A 14,073-nucleotide genomic window follows, 5' to 3' on the forward strand; every position below is an offset into this window, starting at 1 on the left:
GACAGTGGGTGTCCGTTTTGCGACGTCTTAAACGGTCTAGCCCAAATGGCGCGGGGACGTTGGGATGTGATATCCAAGCCATCATGGTATCGGACCCGAGAGCCAAGGAATTTTCTGGTCCCAGACCTCGAATTGAGTTCGGTGCCTTGAGTTTGTAATGTGAAGCCCGTCGAACCAACTTACACACCATCAGGGCAACGTGGGCCACCACCGTTGAAGGGTCCAAGATGGAGCTTCTCCTCCCCTCCTCGGCGGGCCGGCCCAAACCTTGACGGAACGCTAAAAAGTGCATATCCAGGGTCCTCGAAAGTATGAGCATGACCTCCATCCCGTCAGTAATGAAAGGATTGTAAACAGGAAACAACAGCCTGACGAATATTCGCCCACTTAAGAGGAGCTTTGGCCACGCCGATGGTGCAATCGCGTGATCTTCCAAGGACAGAGAGAGCTGAAGCTAGATCGAGGCGACAGCTGACCAGGTCCCTTGCTGGCTCGTCCGCCACCGACGGAAGAGCAACAGAATGCGACTCTCTTGAGGAAAAAAAAAGCCTCCGTCGATTGCCAAGGGCCATCAGATAAGCCTAGTAAAGAGATGGCTGCACTGTAGTGGAGCGGCCGCGGCTTGTGTGATGCCTGTCTGAGTAACGAGCTCATCGTTCATGAGCATCCACGTTTATCCCTCCTTTCCCCCGCCCAACCTCCCATGCACCTTTTTTGCAAACTTGTTTTGCCGTTCCGTCTCGATGGAGAATTTGTCAGACATGGCTCCGCTGCTCGAGCACCGAGGCTCCAGGTGTTCGCCAACAAGATGCGGCCTGTGAATCAACCACCCACAGAGATGAGCAGGTCGCATTAGTCTGGCATCATGTGAGATTGTGTAGCAGCGAGCTCTGGGCAATCAATTGGTGGGTGCGCGAGATGCGAATATGCTTTCGAAACCCGTTGATGGTAGACAGGGACGACGGAATAGAGTGGAGTAAGCAGGCGAAGAATGTCAGAGGGCTGGGCGGATTGGTGAAGGGCCGGGGTTTCGACAAGTCAACGGGTTGGATGGTCCTGTTGGATGGACGCGCACTGTGATGTGATGCCGGGGAGTGTGAGTGCATTAAAGATGAGAAACGAGAGCTCACAGTGACACTCCTCCCCGACTTGCCGTATTCGTACCATCCCGGTCGACAATGACGATCACGTCTAGTAAGCACCGTCAATTGAGTTGCGGACGAGGAGGTTATCGGACGAGTCGGGAAACCTCGGTCGCTTGCTTGTCGATATTCGATCACCTGCGTTTTGTGCCTTGTCGCTGAGCATCTCGAGGAGCAACCACCCGTGTCCGTGTCATGTGGACTTTTGTCCTCTGTCTGAGCCACAACGGCTCAGAGACAGCAGAAACAGCTTGATCGTCGGCTTCACTTCATGCCCGACCGATCAGCCAACGAAAGCCGTAGAAGCCGTGTCCGCACCTGGGGCAGAGGTCTAGGTGAGACAGCATAGAGAACGATTGTGAGACATGGCTGTTCCTTCTAGAGTCTCTGGGTGGCTGTCGTTGTCTCGGGGCCTCGAATCCTCAGCAGCTAAATCGTCGTCACCACGATGAACGGGGCGGCGCCGCCTGTAGACAGTCTCGAGCGGGCGGAACAGTCGGTGAAGATCCGCGAGGTGCCATCTGGCCGTCACGGGCCATGGTCTGATGCTGGATGCAAGGCATTCGCACTGGAGGCTGGACGGGCATGCGAAGCAAAGCGGGAACGAGGCATTAGTCTGCGACGGCGCAAGAAGCCACTTTCTCGCCGTCCTCGCTGCCAGCTCCACGTCTGTTTCCTTCTCCGAGGCACGTCAGGGATCAACGCTGGCAGTTGTCACGCCTGGGCGAAGAAAGCTGAGCAAGGGAAGAAATCGATGCTGGACGGGCAAGGGTTCGCAGGCAGGGTTTGGGGTGAATTACACAGCCCAGGACCAGGGATCCTGGGAGAGAGGCTAGGCGGGATCGGATACCCCCGCAGGATTGCGATTGACGGACGTTAGGCCAATCGGCGACTCCAGACGGGTATTCGCATGGTTATTGGATCGTGAGTAAATTGTCTGTCCAAGGCCATCAAAGCTCTGAATCCTGCTCGACGCCTTGATAGCAGGTTGACTCGAGTCATCCCTCCGTCCACGAGGCGAGGCAAACTCGAGACGTTGGAGGTTGTGGATTGTAAAGATCAGGAATGACGATGAACTAGGCCAAGACCGGACAACCAATGGTCTGAGACATGTGTTTCTCGTGTACTTTATGTTGTCGCAAACCGAGGGTTGTGGTTGTTGCCGTTGTTCGTGCCAGCCCTACCCTAGGGGAGGAGATAGACGAGAGAGGAATCCAAATCGTGGGCTGGGTCTGGGCCGGATCGGGGATTTTGACAACGGTCGCTCGGCCCGGCTGTACAGCGTAGATCGCCACTTGTCAAGTCCTCGTCTAATATTATCAATGGTGTTATGATTTCTTAAACCCTACACTACACAGAATTATCATGTTTGTGTTAATGGGCAAGTTTGGAGGAGCACATCCTCCGAGTTACCTCAGTCGTAGGAAGTCTACACAAGCGCAGGTATACAGTTCCCACGTGCACTGTACCACTCACCGAACCACCCCTCCCCGGCAGCCAGGGCAGTATGACACTGTGCTACCTTACCTTCTGTAGGGTAGGTAGGGCTTTGCTCTGGTTGGTGTCTCACCAGAATTGGCAGTCGTGCAACACGGGGAATCTCAATATCCAACCCCGCAACTCGAGATCTCCCATTATTCGACATTGGGAATGCATGCCGCAGACGTCGCGTCACATCGCATCTCTGACCAGGCACATCAATGTGCATTTTTGCACGTCGGGTGCCGCAGATGCATCGACATTTTCCGGAGAGATCATCATTGCAACACCTCAATTAGTCAAGGCTGGTTCCTGGAGTGCATGTCGCATATCCCCATCCAACATTGTTCAGCTAGAGAACCAACCATGCTCACAAACCCCTCACCCTCAACCGTCTGCGCCGTACACCAATCTCGCCGACCCTCACGCAAGAACACGGCATCCTGCGTTATCACAGATTTAGCTGCCAGGAGCTGGAGCTGTTTGCTAACTGACAAGACGACTTACAGCGAGCTTCACCGCGCTAGTCAAGCCCTAGTGTGATCAAGAGTGCACAAGCTCCAGATCCCAGCATGCATCTCAACCGGTCTACTGCATCACCCCACCTCTTGGCCCTCTTTTGCGAGGTTGAGGAATTTTGACAAGCACCTGTCACCGCCCTCTCTTTTCTCCTCTCCACGGCAATTATCCATACAGTGCAGCGTAGTCCCACGTACTACTCAGTAGCACCTTAGATAGCCTAACGATCCTCGAGGCGAACTGCTCATGTGAACGCACTTGGCCGCGGCCGCCTGGGTCACACGGGGGGTATGAGATGAGACGAGCGAGATATGGACGTAATTCCCAACTGACCGCCAGAGATTAGCAAAATGAGTAACACCACATACGAGGCAAATTCCAGTCCGATGCCAGCGAGGCCTGGCTCAAGCATGATGAGGCGAAAGAACGGGATGCAGCCAGAGCCAACCAAGCTCAGCCGTTTTCACCCGCTCCAGAATTGCCCCAGGCCAGATCGTGGCGGTCATCAGGGCCTGGCGGAGACTGGGCTCAAGGCACAGAGAACAAAAGAACAAGAGCCGGTCCGTCCCACTAGCCCGCCCGTGTCCGTCTCCCGTTTTCTCGCCATCAATTGTGGACAGAGTCGGCCATTGGTCATGGCCATTGGTTCTTCAAGACAAAAGGCCAAGAGTGGTGTACAGCTCTGCAGAGATTCTCCTCCGCCGCATTGCCTGAAGAGGCAATCGATGTTGGTGGGACGTCCCGCACCTCTCTGAAGGGCCTCAACAGAGGGTGGGGGGCCATCACCTTGACGGATTCAGGGACGCACATGAGAGCTTTGGCGAGCACACCACCGAGTAGAGCCGCGGGGCATGAGGGCAGGAACTGGAGTGCTGGGGGGGGGGGGGGTTCACTGGCGAGAAAACATACGATCCATCTGGTCTTCGCCTACCGCGTGTCGGCAAATGTTCCAGTACTTGGGCCGGGTTTCGGCAGACCAGGTGCCCAAACGAAAAAGAGGAATCCCCATTCCGTTCCTTGGCCTCCGCGGATCTAGCTAGGACCGGACCGCGCTGCAAACATTTTTGAGGCCCAACACCTCTACCTACCTTTGGTGGGATCTGTGATGGAGTTGAGCTGATCACGGGGCGTGGCGGAGGCTGGGGCCTGGGGCTGGAGTTGAAGCTGAAGCGAACCAGCTTGACGAAAACCTGGACAGACGGGAACTTGTGAGTCTCAAGGGTCAGGATACCCGCAAGTGACTCAACGTTTTTTTCCCTTCTCTTTCGCAAAGTTCCAGTTGAAACGGCTTCCGGTCCCACAGCCGAAGACCCGGCGCGGTAAAGTGTTGCAAATCACCAACCTCTGGGGCCGAGAAAGACGAGTGCGAGAGTTCACGGCCGTTGAGAAGCGGCGGCGTTCCTGGAACGAGATGCGATGCAGGAGCAAAGCTACACGTACGTGCAGTCGCACAAGCACCTCAAGCGCACCTCTGCAGCCATGGAGCTCTGCTACCCAAGTCACATGGCTGGCTTCACCTCATGTAAGGGAACCGAAGCACAGGTGCTACGTGCAACAGCAGACGCAGGGGAACTGTATATGCTTGCCCTAGGAATCGTCAATGGATGCTCACGACGTCCACGTTGCCGGCAGCAGCGCTAACAACTCAGTCAGTCTCGCCGTCGACGCACTGCAATGTGCGGGCTGGCTCAGAAACAAACACCACATGAAACCCCATACAGTGCATGCGATGCGAAGAGCTCCCTCCCCTCGCCGCCGCATGCAGATGATGGGGTCGGTCTGGTCTGTCGTCTGTCTCCTCTCCCGCCCTTGCTGCCGAAGATACGTGGTCTGTGAGGACCCTGTCCTGGTCTTGTCGATGCAGAGAGAAAAACTGCAGCACCCGAGACTAGGACAAGGGGACAAGGGCCCTATGCGAATACTATCCATGGCGAAGAAGAAAAGACAAAAGGAAATTTTCAATTGACAACCCGGAAAGTGGCGAGAATGAAAACAAGATGGATCAGACATCGGAGGTTGCCAGGGGCATCCATCACCGCCATCACCTCATCTCATTTCAACTTGGTCAACCTTGGACGAGTTCCTAGACTCTCTCGTCCTCATGAGTGCTCCCCATGAGTGCTCTGGAGAGCTCCCGGCGCTTAAACGCCCGCTAGGGCCGCTATATTTGGCTGGGGTGTGCCGCTAATCCTGCCTGTGAGTGTGCTAAAGCCTAACGCCCCACGGGCCAGGGTCGCAACGTGCGGCGGCTTGAGCCAATCGAAGTGCACAGACTGCCCAAGACATGGCGCCCCACGCACCATCCGCCCATGCCATTTCTTCCTCTCCCACCATCGTCATCAAGCATCCATCGCATCGCATCGCTTCAAGGTTGCTTGCCTTCCTTTCGTGACAGAGGCCAGCGACGTGACTGGACGTGCATCGCTGCACGCGGGATGCAGCTTTCACCACACTCCAGCGTTGACGCCACGCACGCCCCCTAGTCCAGCCCCAGCCCCAGGGCCATGACCATGACCATGATCCATCCTTTCTCCTCTTCTCTTCGTCCTCTCTCCGCCGTGGGCCATCTCCCTCGCCAGCCTCCACGGTCTGGACGGACCCCGGCTTGACAGCCTTGGTTGAACCAACACGTGTGCCTTCTAGGGTCACTTGGCGAGTGCAAAGTTTCCTGATATAGGCGGTGATATTGTGCGTTGGTTGTTGGTTGTTGGGTGATGCCCTCTTGCTGCTTGCTGCCCGCTGCGCGCCGTGCCGGTGTGATGAAAACCCGCTATGCCTCCCCCCTGGCCATGCCTTACTGTACCCTGCCCGGCCCTTCACCCTGGGGGCCGCTTCCTCACACCCTCTCTCGTCTGCTCTGCTTCCGCCGGAGGAGGCAGGGAACTAGGATCTGGGGACTGGGGATTGGGGCCTAGCTAAAGGGCCTAGAGACCTGGCCTAGAGAGACCTGGCCACACACTTTGCATCTAGCTTTCCTCACCAAGTCTATTCTTATCCCCATCCCCCTCCGTGACCGCTCATGCTGGAACCCCCTCGCTTGTCTCAGACTCCAACGTCGAGCTATAGTGCATACATAACGTCCCGTAACCGCCCGTCCGCCGCCCCCGGTCCCCTCCTCCCAACTTTTGCGACCTTTGTACTATCTCATCGACCTCACGAGGTTCACCTTTCCTTTTCTCTGTAGTGTTTCACGGCGTGTTATTCCCCCATCGTGCCCAGAGGACTCCTAGAGGATCAAGCGCCGGCAACGGCCACCAAGACCAGAAAACCAACCACAGTTAAAATCCCCTCTCCTCCAACCGACTGGTGCCTGGCAGCATCAGCTTTGGTTAATCACCCAATAAAACCCCCAAAAATGGTAAGCAGAATTCCCTTTAGAGACGACAATCATCAGCAACTGACAACTCTCTTCAGGAATACACATACTTTCAAGGCGGAAACCGCCTCACATACCAGGAGATGCGACAAAAGCCTCTGCCTCGAGATACCTTCTTCAGCCTCAAGAACGACTCTCAAATATTACAACGACCAACATCAGTAGCCACAGAATTCGTCGACACGGACTGGGAGGAGGAGCAAGAAGAGGATGATGATGAGGAGATCATTAGCGATGTCGAGGACAACTCACCTCGCCTGAGCCTGCAGTCGGTACGTGCCCTGCTGTAACAATTGGTGTAAGTTTGAATTGTTACTAACACTTGCTCAGTCAGGTCAACCCAGTTTCACAACCGTCTCTTCATTTGACGAGGTCCCCACACCGAGATCAAGTGGCAGTCAAGTGAGCCCAGCTGGATATTCCCCAAAGCAGGTAGAGGGACCCCGAGGACCTCACCTGTTCCGCAACTCATCAGATGACTTCTACTCCTCCGTCAGCGAAGACGAAATCATCTTGACATTATCCCCCATCACCCCCAAGGCGCCCCGAGCCATCGCCGACCTGCTTGCAACACCTCAACTGCCTCGCCGGGCGAGCCCTTTCCAGTACACCGATGAGGAACTCGACCCTGCCGAGCTGGCCTCATGGACAACGGAGATGGTTGCGCAATCCATGCTCAATGCTGGCATTGAGCTGTCAGTTGCCGACCGATTTATGGAGAACGACATCAGCGGAGCAATCCTCATCACGCTCAAGTTCGAGGATCTCAAGGAACTCAACATTCAGTCTTTCGGTATTCGGACCAAGGTCTGGCACAAGATCCAAGCACTGAGGGACAGCCGCCCCGCATCACCCCGAGCGGCAACACCCATCGAGGATGTCCCCAGCCGAGATGTTATGAGGGAAGCGAGGAGACGGGAGGAGAGCACATCTAGGACATCTAAGCGCCGCCCTAGCAGCAGCAGACGGAGGCCACGAACGAGGCAAGCGAGGGACGACATTACTCCGATGGAGTCGGTCTCTATCATCGGTATTGAGCAGGTCATCCCCAAGCCGCACCACTGCTCCAAGGGCGAGAACTGCTCCAAGTGGAAGAAGCAGCAGCAGCTCATCCGAGCCTTCAAGAAGGAGTACCCCAACGTGGACATCAGCGCCGGAGGCAAGGTTGTCATCGGAGACACTAGCCACCCTGAGACCGCAAAGGCCTTGGATCCTAACCAGCTGCGACCCGTCTCAGATGCTGTGCCTTCAGTCGTTGCATCTTCTGATGTCTTGGGCCCTGGCGTGCCTCCTTTCCAGTATCTCCAAGAGGCCAACCTTCGCGATGTCCAGCAGAGAGACCCCCAGGACAACGTGATGCAGTTCCTCAACTTCCAGCACCAGCACCTCCGGGAATGTGGCAACGACGTCCCTCCCACGCCTCCATTCGCGGTCCTGCCAACTGCTCAGGCTCAGCTCCCTCACCAAGGCCTTCGCCGTCTGCCCAAGCTCTCGATTCCTGGCAAGACCCAGCCTGCTCCTTCACGGCTGGCACCATCGCGTGCTTCCAGCGTCTCCTCTGCTTCTCCCGAGTATCACACTCCCCAGCAGCAGAAGCCCACGCAGGCTCCCTTCGTCCCCTACCGGATGGACAAGGTCGATCCCGTGTCCCCCGACCTTGAGACCCCCAAGAACACTACTTGGCGTCATGGCACTCCCTTCTCTGAGCTCGATGTCCCTGTCACGGCTGTGCCCATTGGCCCTGTGGCTCGTGACTTCTCTCAGTCTGTCCCCCCAGACATGAACTATCGGGCTGATCCCGCTACCCTCACCCAGCACACCTCTCCTCCCCGCTGCCAATCCCGCACCGCCCGCCGCCCATCCTTCCCCGTGATGCCGGCTCTTGAGGAGAACCGACCCATTCCTGCCGCCCGCATCTCTACTCCTCACTCGGCCTCCCCCAGGACTCCCCGAGCGTCCCGCTCCCAGCAGCCCCTTCAGCCTCCTCCTCGTGATACCTTCACCTTCTCTCGTGGCCAGCTCAATGCTTCCGAGAAGGCTCTGCCTCCCATCGGACCCAGGGGCAAGTCCCCTGCTGCTGACCCTGCCAATGGCGTCAGCCACCAGGGCCCGATGAAGAAGCGCAAGACCAAGATGCTCCGCCATGAGTGGCAGGACGGCTACTTCACCCTCAAGGGAACTCGCCTCAACATGCACAAGGACGCTGATGAGCTTGACCGTACTCTCGAGTACGTCGACATTGACGACTACGCCATTGCTTGCTCCAGTCTTGCTTCGTCCTCCAAGCTCAGCGCCGCCTTCAAGACCATGCACCTCTCTCACGGCCGCCACAGCCGCGAGAAGAGTGACCCTGTCGGCGCCTTTGCCTTCCAGCTCATCCCTCAGGACAAGAACAGCTTCTCGCGTCTTCGTAAGCGAGACAGCAACCTCCACGCCTCGGGCGCCATCCCCACTGATGGTGTCAACGGCACAGGCAAGACACACCACTTTGCCGTCAAGAGCCGAGATGATCGCATCGACTGGATGCGTGAGCTCATGCTTGCCAAGGCTCTCAGGCAGAAGGGCGAGGGCTTTGAGATCAGCGTCAACGGCAACATGATCTAGGCCATTTTCCCTATTTCTCACGAACCTCTTCACTCCACTTCTCTACGTCTCTTCATCTCTACTTCTCTACATCTCTCTACCTCTCATCAACACTTCCTTTCCTCTCTTTGACGGCCTCGATTCCATCTGCTAGACAGCATGGCTTCGAGGTCCTCTTAAAACCTTTTCTTTATTCTCTCATGTTTTACGCGTCGGCGTTGTCATTTTTTATATCAGATCGTACAACCATTTGCAGATTACTTGTAGCGGCTCTCTCGCGGGATGCTCATACGATGGATGAATGTTAGCTCGAAGCGAGCCATGATGTTTATACGGGTCTTTTTCTCTGTTTACTTCATTTGGGGGGAGATATACTGGATTGTACTTTCTTTTTCGGCATGGCCTTTTTTTCCTTTTTCACTTATACCACTCGCACACGACCTTTAGAACCTTTCAAGCGCTCACTCAAAGGATGTTATGAACGACGACGCGGATACCACATGGCGCTAGTTGCTTTCTTTTCACTTGACATTGGATTGGATTGGATTGGATTGGAAGATTAGCTTAGCATTTAGGATAGGAAAAGGGAATGAAAATGAAAATGAATCGGTTTAATGAGATTGCTCCTTGCTTGCTTGTAACTTGTGAGATTTGTGAGATTGAGTGTTTAGTTGTGCTCTTGGTGAGAAGTGGAGGAAAGGTTTAGGTTCACTCTGATGAAATACACTTCAAATATGCATCTATTTCACTGTGTTCCTCTTGAAAGCACTCATCGTCTTTGAGAAGAAAGGGGATGGACTGCAGGGCTTTTGAGATATCTCACTCAATAGCCCCTGAATGACATGTACTATTGCAGACAAGGATATAGGTGAGCTGAGGCCAAAGTGCACCCATCTCTGTCGTCAATATAGCCTCGTTTCCCACCAAAACAAGCACATACGACCACATCTGCTAGAAAAATCTGGATCCCGTCCGATCTCCGATCGATAACCTGGCAAGAGTTGGATTAGTAGCTAGGTCGGTGACGACTAGCGAATCCCCAATGTTGTATGTATTTTTTTTATTTGTTTATTCTTTTTGCCGATCTTGGCTCTTTGTTATATAACAGTCTTGAAGCTGCCTTCATACTGTAGTTTCGGGATATATATGGCGGGCAACTTGGATGGATCACATCAAATGGTACATTTTTCCCACCTGTATATGCAGAGTACAATATCTTACAAGATCCGCTCCGACGCCCCCTGTCTCTATTCCTTCATGCCGTCATGTCATATCCTGTCTTTGCTACCCGTCATATCTGTCTCATGCCGCCGACATGAACTCGGGCCGCAAGACGCCCGACTTCTGAGCCACCTTTTCCCAGTCAATCAGGTTCCACCACGACTCGGCAAAGGCGACCTTGCCGCCCTGGCCACCAGCTCCGACACCCCAGTCGAGCAGCCAGGCGTGCTCCCAGGTGTTGAGGCACAGGAGGGGCTCGAGCTCGATACCACCGGGGGGAAGGTCACCGTCACGCTTGCGGGCGCCGTGGACCTGGTTCCGGAAGAAGCGCTGGGCGGTGCCGTCCTTGCCGACCGTGTTCATGTCGGTGGACTGGGCGCGCCAGTGGGCGCCGGGGTAGGGTGAACCGGCAAGGTAGGTGGGCAGGAGGCGGTAGTCTCCCGGGCCGGCCTTGACAAGCCAGAGGAAACCGGGACCGAACATGGCCGAGGCGGTGATGATGAACTCGCGGCGGAGGGTCTCGATGGAGGAGAAGGAGGCCTCGAGCTCGCGGCGGAGGACGTCGGGCATAGGGGTGCCCTCGGGGGAGATGCCCTGGAAGAAGAAGTGGTTGTTGTGCGCCATGGAGGCGTAGTTGAAGATGGGGGCCTGGTTAGGCTCGCGGGCCGTCAGGAGGGCAATGGTCTTGGTGTCCTTGTCCTCGAGCTCGGTGCCTGGAGGGGAATTGGATGTTAGCATGTGTAGATGGCCGAGTTACAGCTTGCGAGATATCGGATGCAAGGTGAGGCATTGCGCTCCACCAATGCGCCCAGGCAGCTCCAGAGGCTCACATACCGACAGTAAGAGCATTGAGCTTCTCGATCGCCAGCTTCATATACTCAGTCCAGGCAATGGCGAAGCCGCCGGGGCTCATCAGGTTGGGGACGCCCTGAGAGAAGTCGTGTTGCAGCTCGGGGACGTGGTGGATGGAACGGCGGGCATTGGCAGTGGAGCGCAGGCCGAGGCCAAAGGCCAGGCGCGGTGCCCTTAATCTCGGACGAAACATGAGGGGCTGTGATGTGCGTCGGTGGTGTTGTCGTCGTCGTTGGTCGTCGACAGCCTCTCTTCGTCTTGCCGACGATTGGACTTTTTCGACCAAAACGACGCTTTGCCTTGTTGGTCCGGCTCGTCGGAGGATGGAGGTACGTTGGGCCGACAGACTCAGAGGAGGGGTTGCTCAGCCACAGTCGAGGTCAGCAGGCGACAGCCACGGACGGGAAAAGTGCGTGGAAAGTGCCTGATTTGCCTGTGGCTTGACTGCAGATTCTGGACCTCGCAGGCTCCCGGGCGGGGGAAAGCGGTGGATGTGTGGAGCCCAGATCGTTTTCAGCCTTAGCCTGAGCCTTGGTTTGAAAAGGAAAGCAGGTGGTGATGGCTTGTTCCATCCGCATCGGTCACAAGCGCCAGCCGCAAGACGTGCCGTCGTCAACGACTCTGAGTTTCTGACTATCTCCTATTTTTGCCTTTTCTTCTGTTTCCCTCTCTTTTGCTTCTTCATTTTCGCTTGATAAACTTCCGAATACGTCACACTGCTTCTTAACATTATATTTCTGCATATTCTTTGTCTTTTTTCTAGAAGAAAAAGGGAAATCACAACGGTCGCTCTTCATCTCGTCCCGTCACCTCTCTCCGCGCTACGCTGGTCCCTTTCCAATCTGAAACATCACCACTCTCGCCTTCTCCTCCACGAGATCTAAACCATTTAGATCTATATCCCCAGATGCACCCTCCCCAGGGCATCGAGAGTCTACTTCCCGCCGTCGATGATGCTTCTTCGCTAGCCCTCGCTCTTGACGCTCCTTCGACCGTCCTCAACATGGCCACCTCCATCATCGCCTCCGCGACCGCCGCGGCCACTGCTACGGGTTCCGCGTCGCCGCAATCCGAGGATGGATCACCCGGCGAGTGTTCATTACTGGGACCTTTCGCCCTCCTCGTCCAGGGCGCGCTCGGCGCTCTGGCCTTGCTCTCGCTCGTCTACAAGCGCTGGCGGGAGAGGCCGCAGCGTCCCCTCAAGATCTGGTTCTTCGACGTCTCCAAGCAGGTCTTTGGCTCCGTGCTTGTCCATATCGCCAACATCTTCATGTCCATGTTGACAAGCGGTCGATTCTCAGTCCAGGTGGAACCGGCGACAACAAAACTGGCTGCTCGGTCAGATGATGACTACGCCCCCAACCCGTGTTCCTTCTACCTCCTCAACCTCGCCATTGATGTAAGCAGCCCTTCCTTAGCTTGTAACTTACATTGATAAAGATTCACTGACATTTTACATTAGACCACACTCGGAATCCCCATCCTTATCGTCCTTCTCCGCGTCCTCACCGGTCTCGTCCGCTTCACCCCCGTTGGCCAACCACCCGAGTCTGTACAATCAGGAAACTATGGCAACCCGCCTAATGCCTGGTGGTGGTTAAAGCAATCAGTCATCTACTTCTGCGGTCTTTTTGGCATGAAGATTTGCGTTCTTATCATCTTCATCATGATGCCTTGGATCTCTGTCGTGGGTGACTGGGCCCTCGGCTGGACAGAGGGCAATGAGAAGCTTCAAATTGCCTTTGTCATGATGATCTTCCCCCTCATCATGAACGCCCTGCAGTACTATATAATCGACTCCTTCATCAAGCTCAAGGAGCCCGGCGACCACGAGCCCCTTGCCTCCGAAGACCCCGACGACGGCCGGCCTAGAAGGTACGACGATAGCGAAGATGAAACATCACGCGTTAGGCTCGTGGACACAGATCACGAGAGTGACAGTGACGCCGATGACGAGGCTGCTAAGCTCCCTTCGCGGCCCCAAAGCAAAGACTCGGACGAGTATGATCCCGAGCGTGACGGCGATGACCGGACAATCATAGGCAGCGGTTCGAGCTCACGCAACGAGTCGGGTAAGATCGCACCTCCCGAGCTGTTCCCCAAGGAGTAAGAACGGCAAGACTCAAGAGGAGGAACTTTGACTTTACAAGCGATGTTTTTGTTAGAATTTTGCTGGGCTTGTTTCTGGAGGCATCTGTTTTGTCAAGCGGTCCGTTATATCTTTAGCTGTAAACTCGCACTCCCAATAGGGCCCCTGGAGGGACAATCGCCCATCGGAGGCATACACGATTAGAAGAGAAGTGCCAAGGCGTTGAAAGATATTCACGGTGACTTCTATCATTGCTGAAACCGGAGTGACTATTGGAACATGTTGGTCGATGAGGCATTACCGCGCTCCACGATGTCGCTGGAAGCCAACGAGCCTTGTATCAAGACCGCTACCACAGTTGCGGATTGCCAATTTCCCAAGCAAAACGGACATCGTCGTTAAATTCCCTGAATACGGCCATGGATAATTGGTAAATACCTGTTCAGAGTTAGGGATCGCCGTGCTTGGATCGCCACCTTTCAACTCCAAGATCCTCGAGCCCTAGAATCTTGATGGACCACAGTAAAGAGGACACTGGGAGCGCTATTGTATGACTGAAGAACCTGGCATTCGTTATTTGAGAGAAACTGACCGTCTCTGGTCTTTAACTGGACCAGCCTACAATCTCGTTGTCAATGTGATTTCTCCCAACTCCTTTCTTTCCTATTTCTTTATCTCTCGTTGGGCCTTTACTATGCCAAGTGCTTGAGGAAAGCTTAGCTGTGCTAAGCTTCTATTCTTGGCATCGAGTAATATGTATGTCTGACTCGGCATGACCCAAATTCTTAGAAATGCTTATCCACCCGCTGCCT

General features: G+C 55.1%; 3 protein-coding genes across 3 annotated transcripts; 2 read left to right on the top strand and 1 right to left on the bottom strand.

Annotated features, from left to right (window-relative positions):
• Positions 1–6,495: 6,495 nt before the first annotated feature.
• Positions 6,496–9,120, top strand: NCS57_00588500 (uncharacterized protein; the record flags this gene model as incomplete). The annotated part of the gene is made up of 3 exons (XM_053055792.1): positions 6,496–6,498; positions 6,555–6,788; positions 6,847–9,120. The coding sequence occupies 3 exons, from the start codon at positions 6,496–6,498 to the stop codon at positions 9,118–9,120; spliced, it is 2,511 nt and encodes an 836-aa protein (XP_052914747.1).
• Positions 9,121–10,401: 1,281 nt separating this feature from the next.
• On the bottom strand, positions 10,402–11,431 carry NCS57_00588600 (uncharacterized protein; the record flags this gene model as incomplete). The annotated part of the gene is made up of 2 exons (XM_053055793.1): positions 11,155–11,431; positions 10,402–11,033 (listed from the first exon to the last, which is right to left on the bottom strand). The coding sequence occupies exons 1-2, from the start codon at positions 11,363–11,365 to the stop codon at positions 10,402–10,404; spliced, it is 843 nt and encodes a 280-aa protein (XP_052914748.1). The 5' UTR covers positions 11,366–11,431.
• A 648-nt stretch (positions 11,432–12,079) lies between these two features.
• NCS57_00588700 (uncharacterized protein) lies at positions 12,080–13,282 on the top strand (the record flags this gene model as incomplete). Its single annotated transcript, XM_053055794.1, has 2 exons — positions 12,080–12,571; positions 12,635–13,282. 2 exons carry the CDS (start codon positions 12,080–12,082, stop codon positions 13,280–13,282), a joined length of 1,140 nt encoding a protein of 379 aa, XP_052914749.1.
• Positions 13,283–14,073: the final 791 nt, after the last annotated feature.

The sequence above is a fragment of the Fusarium keratoplasticum genome, chromosome 4 (genome assembly GCF_025433545.1).
Source record: "Fusarium keratoplasticum isolate Fu6.1 chromosome 4, whole genome shotgun sequence".
Lineage (NCBI taxonomy): Eukaryota > Fungi > Ascomycota > Sordariomycetes > Hypocreales > Nectriaceae > Fusarium > Fusarium keratoplasticum.